The 14,641-nt window shown below is 40.3% G+C and overlaps 2 protein-coding genes across 7 annotated transcripts in view; both read left to right on the top strand.

The window, feature by feature from the left end:
• The window catches only part of dock8 (dedicator of cytokinesis 8), an 82,533-nt gene extending 77,651 nt beyond the window's left edge, over positions 1–4,882 (top strand). For both annotated transcript variants that reach the window (XM_088409602.1, XM_088409609.1), the window contains exons 47-48: positions 1,621–1,791; positions 3,341–4,882. In XM_088409602.1, coding sequence (XP_088265728.1) covers positions 1,621–1,791; positions 3,341–3,392 — 223 coding nt within the window. In that variant the 3' untranslated portion in view covers positions 3,393–4,882. The remainder of the gene's footprint in view (positions 1–1,620; positions 1,792–3,340) is intronic.
• Positions 4,883–5,334: 452 nt separating this feature from the next.
• Positions 5,335–14,641, top strand: part of aopep (aminopeptidase O (putative)) — an 88,924-nt gene continuing 79,617 nt past the window's right edge. For 2 of the 5 annotated variants that reach the window (XR_015865926.1, XM_088417552.1), the window contains exons 1-5: positions 5,335–6,242; positions 8,030–8,199; positions 9,709–9,916; positions 10,696–10,894; positions 11,663–11,787. Coding sequence is in view for 3 of the 5 variants with exons in the window: in XM_088417552.1 (XP_088273678.1) it covers positions 5,602–6,242; positions 8,030–8,199; positions 9,709–9,916; positions 10,696–10,894; positions 11,663–11,787 (1,343 nt within the window). In the remaining 2 variants the exon portion in view is untranslated. The remainder of the gene's footprint in view (positions 6,243–8,029; positions 8,200–9,708; positions 9,917–10,695; positions 10,895–11,662; positions 11,788–14,641) is intronic. The other 3 variants (XM_088417540.1, XR_015865924.1, XM_088417528.1) reach the window with 3 other exon arrangements.

Raw genomic sequence — 14,641 nt, 5'->3', positions numbered from 1 at the left:
CCAAACTTGTCCTGATTCTGTGGTAAGCAAAGCCCTTCTTACAAGGAATGCAGATCACTAACTTTATTAAAAGTGCTGTAGGGGCGTTTTTTGTTTTTCTTTTGTTTTGTTTGTTTTTTACAATGAAATTTACCATTCATGGGCTCGACAACTCTCAGATGCTGCTCGATTTTCACCCCTTCCTTCTGCCCATGAACTTGCCCGCTCACCCACAACAGGAGCCTGTCGGGGTATGGCAAACACAATGATAGGCAATCGGTGTCGTCAGGCCGCGATTGACCTTTTTTTTCCAAGCCACATCAACCCAGAACATCCAGTGCTCATTTGACCCACTATCACAAGCGAAAAGGTTTCCAAAAGTTTCAGTAACAAGCACAAATGTCAACGTCTCCCGGAGCGTCAGCCACCCAGTTTACACGTCAACAGACCTCGTCTCGGAAAATCCTTCCCTCTGGTGAAGCCGGCTTCTTGCCTTGACTATTTACTGTACGCTATAGTGTTACACACCGATGATTTTTCCATAGCACCCTCGTTCAAAGCTTAGGGATTAACTGTGACATGTGTTTGTAATCAAGACAGTCTCCCTGGTTTACCGAGGACCGCTTTACGCAGGGCCGCCGGTGTACCTCCCGAACTTGCTCCCGGTCCAGCTTGGGACGCTTGACCTTATTATTGTAATCTACCGGCGTTCCTCTTTCCTGCGCGTAATTCTGTGTCGGCTTCTGGCACGCAACTGATTATGTTGTTACATACGAGTGGATGGAAACATCCAGCAGGCATATCCCTCTTGGGACTGTTTGACTTGCAAGGGACCGTTAATTTGTGTCAAATGGATGCAGGCTCCAGTTAGCGTGAGGTTGGGTTACCCATGCATTGGTTTGCTTGGACTCCCTAATGATGCTGGTCTTAGTTTTGCGGTCATTACATCATATGCAAAAGTTAAGCGGAGCCTCTCTTCCGTTCATTCAGTAAGGGAAACACTTAGACAATACAAATCAGATGAATGTAATATTGCAAATGGAACTTGGACTACATTCGGAATTACACTCGCTGGGGAAATAAGCGTGCAGGGTGATTTAACCGAAGAACAACAGTTATGTGGCTTCACTACAGTTGAAGACTTGGATTGTGCTGACTGTCATCTGCATTGACGATTGAGAACAATCTGTATTAATCTTCATCATGATTTGGAACACGGGCTATTTGGAATTCCTTCTTATCGCCTCCTTCTCCTTCCTTCTCATCCACACTCTCGTTGCGAGACACTTACAAGAAAGTATAGTGCGGTCCTGTTGCAAGGTTGTCTGTCTGCTCATGATCCCTCCAAAGCTTTTATTCTGGCCTGTCTCCCAGTATCCCATCCACACTCTTGACACTTTCCCGGGATATCACTGCGCAAATGAGCAGATACTGTTCTTGCTGCCATGGATGTCACCATCCTTCAGCTCCTTCCAACTTTTGTTTTTTTGTTCTGTCTCCTGGTATCCCATTGACGCTTTTGACACTGTGCTGGAAGACAGAGCAAGTATTTTATGCATGCTGTAAAATCGATGGTTAAAGAGCTTCACTGCTTAGTTATGCCTCGGATCGATTTCTTTCCACCGTTTTTGGTCTCTGCAGGTGTGGCGAGGCCGTTGAGAAGAACAAGCACTTGATAACCTCGGACCAAAAGGAGTACCAGCAGGAGCTGAAGAAGAACTACAACCGCTTGCGTGAGAGCCTGAGGCCCATGCTGGAGAGGAAGATCCCCGAGCTATACAAGCCCATCATCAGACCCCGGCTGGAGAACAGGTGAAAGCGCACGTGCAAGTCACCGCCTTCACATCCGTTCATGATTAAAGGATGTCTGGATCTGTCGCCGATTTGTTAAATAAAATCACTTGAACTGACTGGCACAAGTGAACAAGGCCAACCACCCAATTAAAATGGCTCCCCTCTAATCAAGTCATGGCAGCCCCAAATGCATGCATTATCAATGCAAAAACAAACCTACCACACTCTTGATATTTTCTTCACAATGTGAATGGTAACACATCTAAATTGGCATTTTCACTGTGGGATTTGATTGAAATTAGAGCTTTTATTGGCATCATGCTAGTGTAACTGAACCATACCAACATACATCATTTTATTGTTACTGGTCGATGAGAAGGGTACCAGACTGAAAATCTTTCCCGCACTCAAATAAAGCATTACTTAGACAGTGAATAAAGTTTTAATGAACATTTTTACATTCTTATGTCAGTGAAGGAACAATGTAATAGCACTTTTGTGAATGTTTTTAAAATGAAACATGGTCTGAATGGTGAAAATCTATTCAGTGCAAGTCAGAAGTTTGGAAACACCTCCAAATGCTACATTTCTCACACATTGGGATGTCAAGAAAGTCAACACTTGAAAATGCACTGCTGTTAACTTAACCCTTTCGCTCCTGATTCTTTTTTTTTTTTTTAAATAAAACTTATGGCATATAGGATTCTTGTAAAATTAATAAAATTCCATTCCATAGATTTTTTTGTCCCATCAGTATAGTAATAATGATAATAGATAACAATATAAACATGCCAGAGAAGTGAAAATGATCACCAAACCAATACATAGTAATCAGTGTAATCTGTAATAACTCACATGTTTACGTAGCGCATATTATCAATATATTTCTGCTGTACTAGATCATTAATTCATGGGAAATTGTACTACGCAACCTACCTTGTTGACAGTCAGCCCAGCAATGGCTTGTTGTGTATGGAAAAGTTGCTAAATGACACTAGAATCTGTAGTTAGGTGTATAAGGGTTATGGGATGCTATTTCAAAACATCACACACCCACTAAAGCGAAAATGCAGAGATGTTTGTTCTATCGGGCGGAAGAAAAATACTCCCAATCACAGCTCACTTGTTTTCTGTTTTTGAGTACCTGAGCCTTGAGCAGCTGCAATGTCATGTTCAGCCATCAGCAAGCAGCAAAATTGACACCCACACAGAAGGATAAAGATGGGTGGAATTTGCTGCTTAATTTACATTTCACAAACACAATATTAACTGTGATTAGACCGGTGGGACTGCATAGAACAAATTATTGTAAAAAAAATTCTTGGGTAGATTTAACGTTTAACCATTTTGGCATATTAGATTGTTTGCCCGCATTTTTTTTTTTAACCCCAACCAGATTCAGATCGGAGACGAAAAAAATCATTTAACACACCCCACACCGCAGGATAATCACACAATATTTTTGCGATGTCCAACCATGAAGTCATTGCTGACTTCAAATAGAAGTGGGAGGAAATATTCAAATTATATACGTAAGCATCTCTTACATTTTGGTATTTCTCTGCAGGGATTCCTTCAAACGTCTGAGTTTCCGCAAAACTCAGGAGGAAGTCTCCTGAGAGGCCATTGGGAATCCGAGATGCCAGACTTTGTCAAGAGGTGGAATAAATTGTCGGCGGTGACCTCAATACACCCAGCGACAGTTGGTTCACAGTTCTCAAAAAGGCAACCAGCAGTGTTAATAAGACTAATAATAATAAAAAATGTTTGTCCATCCTAATGGTGAGCTTGAATCGACACATGGAGACGTTCACTGGAACATATTCACATGTCCTGATGATGCTGCAAACGTTTAAAGACGTTGTCCATTGGGTCCTTGCTGGTTCAGGACCTCGTTTGTGTGCCAATAATGCTGTTAGTGTGAGCGTATGCGTGTATGCATTTTTGTGTGTGGATGTGACAAGGTTGTGCCACATGCAGTAAATGATGCTGTTCTATGCTAAAGGGCTTATTGAAATTCTAATTTGAGTATGAGGTATGCAAGTTATATTTTTGTGTTTAAATTTGAGGTTGCCATTTTTTTAATATAATAATTATTTTTTTTTAACTTATTTGGAGTTACCTGACAAGCTTGCATGCAGTGAATGGACTTACATCAAGCTGTTTGACCTTAACTATAGGTATGATCAATGACACATAAAATAGCTTACACATCTTAAAGAAAAATGTGCATTTTAGTTAGAAATCTATTTTCAGATAACAAGGACATTGGTATTGTCAGAATTTGGTACTAATTCAACAATGTGATTTGCCGTTTGACAGTACATTATTTTTAAGTCTCCAAAGCAATAATTTCAAATGTCACTGCACATTATTTATTTTATGTTTACACTTTGTCACAAAAATACATTCCAGAAGTTTCATGTCCTAAATGGTCCCGTAAAATATCTGACTTAAGAGGTGTGTGTGTGTGTGTGTGTGTGTGTGTGTGATTCTTTATTTTTATGCAGCTTGTTCACTCAAAGCACATTTAGTGAATTCAGATTTTTTTTCTACTGTTTTGTAACTTGATAAGTTGTTTATACAGATCACTGTATTAAATAAAATTGTATTTTGCAAACCAGTTTTGAAGCATACTAATAAAAAATGGCATGGAAATGTAGTGGCAAGACCACTCACTGTCCACAAATCTAGGAATACCTTCACAACACAAAGAACCCACACGCATACAAACAAGCATATGTGCGTACACACAAGATTGCTCGATTGTGATTAACAAAAAAAATCTATCAATTAATCAATACATGTACAATTATTTTGTAAACTGAACTGGGTCATGTTGAAATTGGTTCACATACAATTTCTGTCAGTATTTCTCAATACTGTACTGCAGATTTTAATCAAAATCGAGCAATATCTACGTAAACAACTCATGTTCTCATTCCCAATGGAGCTTGTACACATACAAGCCCCATGGATGTATATTTTTTTTTTTGGTATCTTTTTTTGTCAATTTCCATATTCTTGCAGTGTTTAACGGCACATAGAAGTTTTTAAATGTAAATGTACTGTACATACTGCAAAACACCTAAATAAACTACAAAATGTACACTTGTTGCCAGGTGTTTTCTTATACTTTCAAGAGGATTAATGGCATTGTATGTTTATATAAACACTAGGTAAAAAAAAACAAAACAGCGATTGAAATGCGATCTAAACGTTTCAATGCACGCTATTATGGAAAAGGTGGAGGGGACTACACGTTTTTGATGTCGCGGATGTTATGGCGTCATTCGAAATTTACCAGAATTGAAACTAGGTTCATGCATCAATTGTTTGATAAAATATATGCTAGTTAATAAACCTACGTTATTCAGACAATAGATTATCGTAAACTAAAGCATTTTAACAAAAAGAGACGTCTCCACTTGAAAAGAACTACACTTGATTTCCGTCGCTACTATTACGTCATCACCATTCGACAAAGTTGGCGCTTTCATTTCGAATGTCGACCGGTGCAATGCTGGCAGTTTTGTGTAAAGTCTCCACTCTGGTAAAAAAAAAAAAAACATATGTGTTTTTTTTCCCGTGCTCAGTTCGACGTTAGTTTCTGAAATTAAAATAAAACGACGTTACGCTAGTCCGGGTTTTCTCGCGGCTAAAAGTCAATCAGAGTCTTCAGTGCGACGCATGTTAAGCAAAGTTTGTGCACGACTTCAACTCACTGCGCATGCGTCTACTGCCGCTCTGTCCCAATGTAATTCAATTATTGAAGCTGTGCGTTTATTGTCGCGCGAACATTTTAACTGACATTTCTGGTCATGTGACATGGAGGAACAAGAAGGAGACTTAAACCCTTATACCGACGACCTTCCTCTTTGTGCCAATACTAGCCACATTCTTGTAAAGCATTATGTGCTTGACCTAACTATTCATTTTGACAGGAAAGTCATTAGTGGTAGTGTGGTTCTATTCCTGCAACCTGCTGCTTCTGGAAACCCCGAGGAACATGACAGGGACCAAACTGCTTTATTCACAAACACCGAACAATCTTCTAGTAGTTTTCCAGTAGTCAGGATAACCACCGATCATATCAGTTCATCACCTGAAGGTCATTTCATCTTAGTGCTGGACTGCTGCGACATCACTGTGTCAAAGGTCGAGCAAGTGGATGTCACATCCCTGTCAGATACCTTTCCCAGCGCACTACCTTCTGACCTGATCCAAAAGCTGGTTTCCATGCCTTCTGCTCAGTGGAGGCGGCAGCAGGAGCTCTTTTCAGCATGCAGCCGTGCCCCCGGTGTTGAACAGGATGCCAGCCGGCTGCATTTCCACACCAACCGCTGGAGTCTACAGTTGTGGAAGCAGGGGGTCTCCTCTCCAAGGGAGTTTCCTCAGGCCATCAGGATTTGCTACGATACGATGCCTACTGGGGGCTCTGTGAGATGGACCACCGACCAAGACAACAGGTGAGGCAAGGTGACCAGCTGGCAGAATACATCTTTTTGTCCCTCACATTAAATTGAAAATAATGTTTAGAACACACCCTCAAACTAATCATCCTTATAACACATTTAATACTAAGGTTAGTGTGGAGTCAATCCAAACACCAAAATAGTTACTACATCTCTCAACTTTCTGAAGACCTCTACCATTGTTACGTCAAACGCAAGTCTTTCAAATCAGAATTACACCATATTGCTGTTTTACACCATATCACATGATGCGTGCTTTAGTTTGGTTGAGTTTTCAAAAAGCTAAAGTCTAAAAAAGTAAATGAATAAAACCTTGCTGTTAGGAATCTAGATTTTGAGAAATAGAAGGCGTATAAATAATCATTGTAATTGCTATTATCAACATATAATTCAAAAGAGCAGTCTGGGAAAATACAAGGAGAGAAAATAAGTGGACCCAAGTTTAATTGGAGGAAGACCTTTAGGCTAACACTCGCCAATTTACGGAATTTGAAAGACTACAGTTTTTGGGTAAACAACAACTAAACCACAATAGAGCATGTTTGGATAAACCAATGGCAAATACTTTGTCTAACAAGAAGTAATGATGAACAAGATCTACCGCTTCAGGTACATAGTACCTTACCCATGAATGGAAACCCTGATCCACTGCTGAAAAATACATAACTGAGAGAAAACATTATCCTTCAGTTAAAACGTCTAAAACATTTTTACCTGTGCTATCTAACACAAAGTGAAAATACATCTGTTGTAGGTTTTTTTTTTTTTTAATGACATGTCAAACCCATCCATCCATTCGTTTTCCTCTCCTCACAAGGGTCGCTGGGGTGCTGGTGCCGATCCCAGTTGACTTCAGGCAGTAGGCGGGGGACACCCTGAAAAGGTTGCCATGCAATTGCAAGGCACACAGGGACAACCATTTACGCACCCAATTAAATGGCAAAACCTCAAAGCAAAGAACAAAAAGAATATACACTGAAAAATAATGATCTCATCTACTTAGAAATTTGTTTAACTCTGTTAAATCTGGGCCTGTTTAGTTGAACAACAACAACAACAAAAAACGCTAATTTTATAATTGACAACACAGCCATCTGCCCTCTTTGGCAGCGGTTGGCAACTGGTCCTCGAGAACCTGCTATCCTGCATGTTTTAGACGTTTCTCTGCTTCAACGACTTGAACACAACCTCATACATCATGCTGTTTGACTTTCAAGTTGTTTTTGAGAAAAAATAAAAATCCAAAGCAAATAATGTGACACTGGAACCGGTTTCGTCAATACTGGTTACTCCCGCCATTACATTACTTACCTAAATAACGTACATTGAAGTTATTCAATTTTATAACTTTCTATCCTGATTGGCAGTCTTTTTTAAACAGCTGTCTAATGAAATTAAAGGCAAACTTCTTTGCCTTTCAAGATGAATGATCAAGAGATGCAGAGCAATGCTGTCACATTTTTTTGTTGTTGCGATATAATGATTGTTTAGCGGTTAGCACAGCTGCCTCACTTTTCTGAGGTTTTGGGTTTAAACGTCAGATCCATAAATCTTCATATTCACACTTTTTATGTACTTTATATGTTTCTGTGTTGGTGTCACAAACGGACATTGGTTGAGGTCAACATTTATTTGCCCACTGAGCTGAAGTCTGACGAATATGTGGAAAAGTTGAACTTTTTATTTTTTACCTGAGGCTTATTTTTGGTTGAACTCCAAATTGTACCAATTTTTGGGGGGCGTTTGAGTGAATTGGGTCCGTTGTTCATTATTGATTCCAGAGCTTGTGTGTACACGGCCGGCTCGCCCATCAACAACCGAGCCCTCTTCCCTTGCCAAGAGCCGCCTGTTGCCATGTCAACATGGCAGGCCATTGTGCGAGCCCCCCGCGATTGTGTGGTCCTGATGAGCGGCGAGGAACAGGTCGCGCCTACCGAGGCTGAGGACACAAGTAAGATTTTTCCAATTGGTCTAAGAGGTACCTAATATTGCCCAATCAGACGCGATCAAAATGTATGTGACTTCAGACAGTCGGTTCACCTGTTCCTTCTTACTTTGGTTTGCAAGTTAAACTAAGCAGAACCTGACAGTAAATGAAAGACGCTGTAAACAGAATGCAATAGTTACAATAAACCAAACCAAACAATTAAAAACGCTGCTGAAAGCCAGCCATTATAACATGGCGTTATCTTTTGGGGATGAAGCTATTTTGACAAGAGAGTTCCTTCCCATCGCTTGGGTGACGGTATCTCAAGTATGGAGTCGCATCACTGTCAAAAAGACATATGTGTGTTTAACCATTCATAGCCACAGTAGTAGATAGGGAGGAAATCCAGACCATATGTCATGGTCTGGATTTATGTGTTAGGTTTGACTTTTAGTTTTGTTCATGCTTTCTTGCCCTTTGGATTATTGTGTCTTGTTTGTTTGATTGTGTCCACCTGCCCTTGTCAACCCACCCCCTTGCGTTAACCTATCAGCATCCGTGTTCCAATTCTTCCTTGTCCAGATGTTCTTTGTTGCCTCATTAGTTCGAGTGTATTTAGTTTCCTGTTTCGTTTCACTTCTTGTCAGATCATTCTTTTGTTGCGTCATATGTACCTGCCAACTTGTCTTTTGTCTCGTGTACCTGCCTGCCTGGATTTTGTAGTTTACTTGCTGTCCTGTTTTTGTTTGCGGTTTTTGTTCATTAAATATGGCCTGCATTTACTCCTTGCCTCTGAGTTTCCCTGCACTTGGGTCCACAATCCTAACAAACACGCCCGATTTTAACCCATCCACACCAGCCACTGACAGCAAAGGGTTAAAAAAAAAAAGGGTAAAAAAAAATCTGAATTGGGTCACTTCAGACTGCAGTATGAACGTAGCCATACCCAAGCAAACTGGGTTGCATTTAAAAAATCGGATCTGTGACCTTCAATATGCCATTCAAATATCATAGGGACATTTTCTAGAGCCGCTGATCCTCACAAGCCACGCTGGCTTGCTGTTGCTTATCCCATCTGACTTGGGGCAGTAAGCAGGGGCACCCTGAACTGTTTGCCAGCCAATTACAGGGCAAATGTTTGTTATAACACAATAATTTTGTTAAGCTTTTGCGTCACTACATAATAATTTAGGCATTATTTAAGGAAGCAATTTATTATATTTGAGCACAGCGTTAATGTTCAAAGTCTGCATAATGTTAATGGCTTACAGTTTAAAAAAAGTAGAATTTAATAAAGTATAATTTACTCTAAACATTTAGGCTTGGTACACTGTACTGTATTATAATGTTAGTCATGATGGGGACTTGGGGAGCAAATGTTTTTCTGTTTTGTTTTTTTAGGTGGTATGTAGTATAAGAGGTTTCAAAACTACTGCTCGAGAAAACTTAGAAAACATCTGTGTCCAAACAATAAAATATAAACGCGCCTCTTACGTACACCATTTTACAAGCCTTTGTCTTTGGTCTCTGCAGATTTGTTGCAGTGGAATTACTATGTCACAATGCCAATGCCGGCTTCGACCTTCACCTTGGCAGTGGGCCGCTGGCAACAAGTCCCCCCTCAATCTCTTCCTGCGTGCGCAATGGAAAGCAAGGAAGAGTTTGGGGAGTCTGTCGCCCTGTCTTCTCGCAGAGGTTCAAGGAGTGAAGTAGTAACCGCCTCCAGGCTCCACACTGGCAGGTAGCATATTTTTTTAATTTTTTTTTTTTACTGTTTGCTTTTTATTTTGGCAAGACATCCTCTTTTCCTGGCGTCATTATTCCGACTTTGGCTTTTTCACATTCCATGACAAAGCCTTCTCTCTTCATTCCCCCAAACATGGTGAGGTTTAGGGCGCAGCAGCTCTCGCTCTGCCTTTTTATGACAAGTACATCAAAGCGTTGAAAATTCCACACTTCAGATTCAGCGCCCAGTAGAAACGATCTTTGGAGCGCAAACAAGTAAAGCAGACACGCATTTTTATTGCTAGAGGATACAGTGAGCGACTGGCTCGCAGAGCCCAAGTTGGACCGGGGTCCCCACTCCTCAGTCCTGCTGCGTCTGCCAGTGATTTCCAGTAAGCCTCCTCCTCCCGCCCTGGTTTTCCTCCCGTGGCAGTCCAGCCGTAGCCTGCCGCCGGCCTCAGGAATCTCCCACTACAAGGCGGCCCTTTATTTTCAGTGAATGGCTGGAAGGAAACTTGGACGCGGCGCGCAAACCCTTGGATTCGGAGGCAGCGCGGCTTGTTGCGTTAAAAAAGAAAACGATCGCATAGTGACACCTTGGTATTTTTAGCAGCGGTTATGTATATAGTTCATTTTTCCATGGCTTTCATTCCCACGCTTTGAACAAAGAGGCAGCACACATGGAATGAGTATTATACCTCACGCACACTGGGTGCTCTCAATGGGAAAACCTATTAAAAGGCTTTTTATTAACCTTGGATTAAACTTGTCTTTTCCTTTTCAATGTGTTCCAAGGGAAGAGCGGACCGCCCGCTCGGCCTCGTCCTCTCAGCACGAGAGCGTTTCTGTGCCCGACCGTTCAGCCATGTTGGATGACGGCTTCCCTTGTTCCCATGGCGACTACCCTTGCCGCTTCATCGAGCGCGCCGTGAAGTCCCAGCGTGTGATCCCGCACCGTGTGTTTGCGCCCGTCGGCCTCCTGCAGAAGGCGCAGGTTGGGATCGTTCACACTTCAGAAAATAATACTGCAGTGCCTTGTCTTATGTAGGCCCCAACTTGCAAGTTTTTGGAGTTATACTCGCTTCGTTGACTATTTTTCCGAGTCCAAAGGGAGTGCCTATTGAGAAGATGCAACTGTTGTATGTTGTACTTTCTCCGAGCGTGCCATGTGCAATTTGACGTTTCGTAAACAATTCCTAATAAAAGAGGTCGAGTGTACTTGCTTAAGCTGTCCATTGTTGTGTCCCCAGTTCAATTTCCTGTTAAAATACACAAAGTAATTACTACACGATTTGTAAGAAACGGAAATGTATGCAAATACATAAAATGAAATCCCAAAGAAGGGCTAACAAAATCAATATCACAGAATTTGAACTTTCAGGAAAATCCTGAATGGGCATATATTCTTTACGCTCTGTAGAAGAAAAAACAAAACAAAAAAAACTTCATTTGCACATTTTGGCCTGTCAGATTTATTTGTATAGCCCTGAAGCACCACATTCTCCAAATGCCTCACAGGTAAATAAAGAAATCACAGATTGAGCTGTCCAGTTCACAATTTATTGATTGTTATTTTTCCCCCATGCATGATAACATAAATTTGACATTAACAGAGGTAGCTGGAGTAAAACCATGTAAAGAAAAAAAACACGTCCTTCAGTGTTGTACCTTGTTATATGTTGTCTTTGTTGAATAATTAAACTTCCTAGAAATGTGTTCAAGTGTTGCTATTTCGGCTAACATCTGTATTTTCTCATTTTAGAGCAGAATCCTCACCCTGTTGCCGCAATGTTTAGCTGCTGCCCAGGCAGTTCTGGGAGTTCATCCCTTCCCCCGCCTTGATGTTCTCATCGTGCCAGCGGGCTTTTCCAGTCTGGGCATGGCCAGGTAGGTACGCACATGCACGTGCACCCACTGGTGTTTTCCTATTGTACTTGGGGCATCCCATTGACTTAATGCATTTCCTAGCCCCTAACCTTAACCATCGCAACAGATTGCCTAACCCTAAGCAAAATCCAATTCAAACCTATACACAAAAAAACAAGTCTTGACCCTAAAAAAGAGGCCTGAACTTGTGCAGACCACCAGAATCTTTTTCATAACTGCAGAAGTTCACCACAAAGACAGTAAAACCTGGGACGGTGTGCCCGCCATGTAGCAAAAAGCAAGGACTCACACTCAGGACGGAGAGAGTTACGGTCTGGGGGCGATTTGGTCCAGGCTTTGGTCAATAACAAATATAGACTGAGTGTTTATTAAAAATCGTCCTGTATTCGCTGACGCTGGCTCAGTTGGTCAAGCTGGACTTATAAATTCTTAGATGATATGTTTTGAGGTGTTTTAGCCCTTTTGGAAGACATGAGCTATAATTTTCATTTTGCAACAAAAACATTACGTTTGGCTGCCGCACTGGAGATGCTTTAATCTGCCGCCAGGCCTCCATTTCACTTGTTCTGGAGGGTGGTTCATGGCTCGTTTCGCATGTATGTAACCCCCTTGTCTTTTGGCTTCTTTTAGAGGTCCTTACTGAATTGTAGGGTCAAAGTGTACAGTAACTGCCATTAGTTATCTCCTCTTATGAAATGTGCCCTTCAGGAAAACGCACTTGTGTTTTCCTCATCTTCTCCCGTATAGACCACATCTGCAACAAGGTCTCAACCCTAACTCACTTGTGCGGTAATTCCTCTCACACGCCCCTGTCCACTAGCCAGCAGTGGTTCAGGTGGTCTCCAAGCTTTCCTCTCTAACAGCCAGATTTGTGTTGATGTGTTTGCGCTCAATGTAAGCAGAGGTCTGCGTGTTGATGTGTGGGGGCAGAGACACAGCAAGACTTCTTCACGGTCCTTGGCACAGTAGAAAAAGCTGCTTTTATGCATATCTTAGCTACGCCCTCACCATACCGTGTCCTCTTCACCTTCTACCCACTCAAACATTGGAAACTGCATTTTTTTTCCTGTAATATTTTGACATTTGATTTTTTTTTTCTCTTCAAAAAAGGACCCATTTGATATTGTAAAACATTTTGCCTTTTATTTCATTAAAATATAAACAAAAATTCCCTCAAAATGTTTCTTTCATAAGTGTTTATTCATTACTTTTTACAAAAAATAACTGACAAAACTTCATAGTTTTTTTTTCTCATAGTATTATGACTTGTCATCATCCTAAAATATGACTATATGTTTAAGACGCCATTTATTTTCCTCAAAATTGATCAATAAGACATAATACTTTTAAGGTTTCACTTTTCTTTTCCTAAGTATTTTTGGTCTTAATTTAACTTTTTTTTTTAATCTTTAAAAAACACATATTTGATTTCCACCCATTAAATGAGCATTTTTTTTTCCAAAAACAAAGCTTTTTTTTTCTTCAAAATTAAAAAAACAAAAGAAACTTGCTCACATTACATTACATACATTTTAAAACATTACATTTTTCTCAAAAATTATTTTTACATATTATTCTCATAACACTACAGCCTTTCATAACAATCTTTTTTATAGTGGGTAATATTTTTCTCTTTTTAAGAAAAAGTATGTCTGTCTCTAGTACCTAAGAAACAGAGTTGAATTAAAGCCTTGTTAAAATTAATGCGTGAATGATGACCGTTAAGGCTTTGGCAGTGACCGTTGACAAAGAAAAGTAATTTGGGGTGTTCTGTCAACATTGTCAATGCCTGTGTTATTTTATTCCCTCGCAAGACTGGACGTGAAGTCATCGCCGCAAGTATCTGCCCCGTGCGTCACGGCCCCAGATTAGCTTCTCTCTCAAACATTTAGAGAGCGCCGGGGTCGCTGCCCGGGCCACTTCTCAACTTTGCACATTTATTACAGCAATGCCCTTTGATCTAGAGCTCTAGTCTTATAATTTCTTTCTCTGTGCCACATTTACTTTTTGAAAGGACATCAAGTTCAACACGCAAGCTGCTCTTGTGTGGGTTTGCCAGATAGATGTTTTTTGCAAAATTTACCTCCAACTGAATTGGTACTCTGTTGAGGGAAAAAAGAAGCACCGCAAATAATTTCCTCAGGGTAAATGTTGATCATGCTACATACAGTTGGTAGACACTTTTTTTTTCAGAGAGATATTACACTGTTGAACCCTTTTGCTAATCAAAACAGCACCACCTACAGTTCACTCACTGATTCAGTCACTGGTTCAGTCACCATTTTTTCAAATGTATAATTTTGATTCAACACAACGGATAATCAAACACCTTTCATGGAGGCCTACCGAATTCAGAATAACTACAGTTGCAAAGCTGTAATTGGAGGATTTGGATCATTTTAATTACAATCAATCACGCTCGATTATTAAGATCATTGTTGATTAAATCGATATTCAGTTGTCAATCAGTCAATTTTGATCGCTGTACTTTTCAATTGTATCACTATGTTTTGAAATAACTTTTTGAACTCTGAGTGATTCACCCTTTTTCACTTCTATTTTCTAGTTATTCTACAATTTAGGGTTAGTATTAGCTATTACATGCTTTGTACATTACTTGTACATGATTTGTTTGGATCCCAAGATAGACAGACTGAGTATTTGTTTTATACGTACGTAATCTTATTATCCTATGCCTCCCCAAAGTAAGTCAGGTATGGTAATAATAATGAACAATATAATGTATGTGACAATACAATTGTTGGTTTTATAGAGGATACCTATAATTTTGGATGTCTTGGATATTTGAAATGTATCAAACACATGGCTTGTAGTTAAACTCGCCTGCTGAATG

Source organism: Hippichthys cyanospilos, chromosome 1 (genome assembly GCF_059441005.1).
Source record: "Hippichthys cyanospilos isolate Australia breed blue-spotted pipefish chromosome 1, RoL_Hcya_1.0, whole genome shotgun sequence".
NCBI classification, from domain to species: Eukaryota; Metazoa; Chordata; class Actinopteri; order Syngnathiformes; family Syngnathidae; genus Hippichthys; species Hippichthys cyanospilos.
This window is presented reverse-complemented; position numbering and strand designations above follow the sequence as displayed.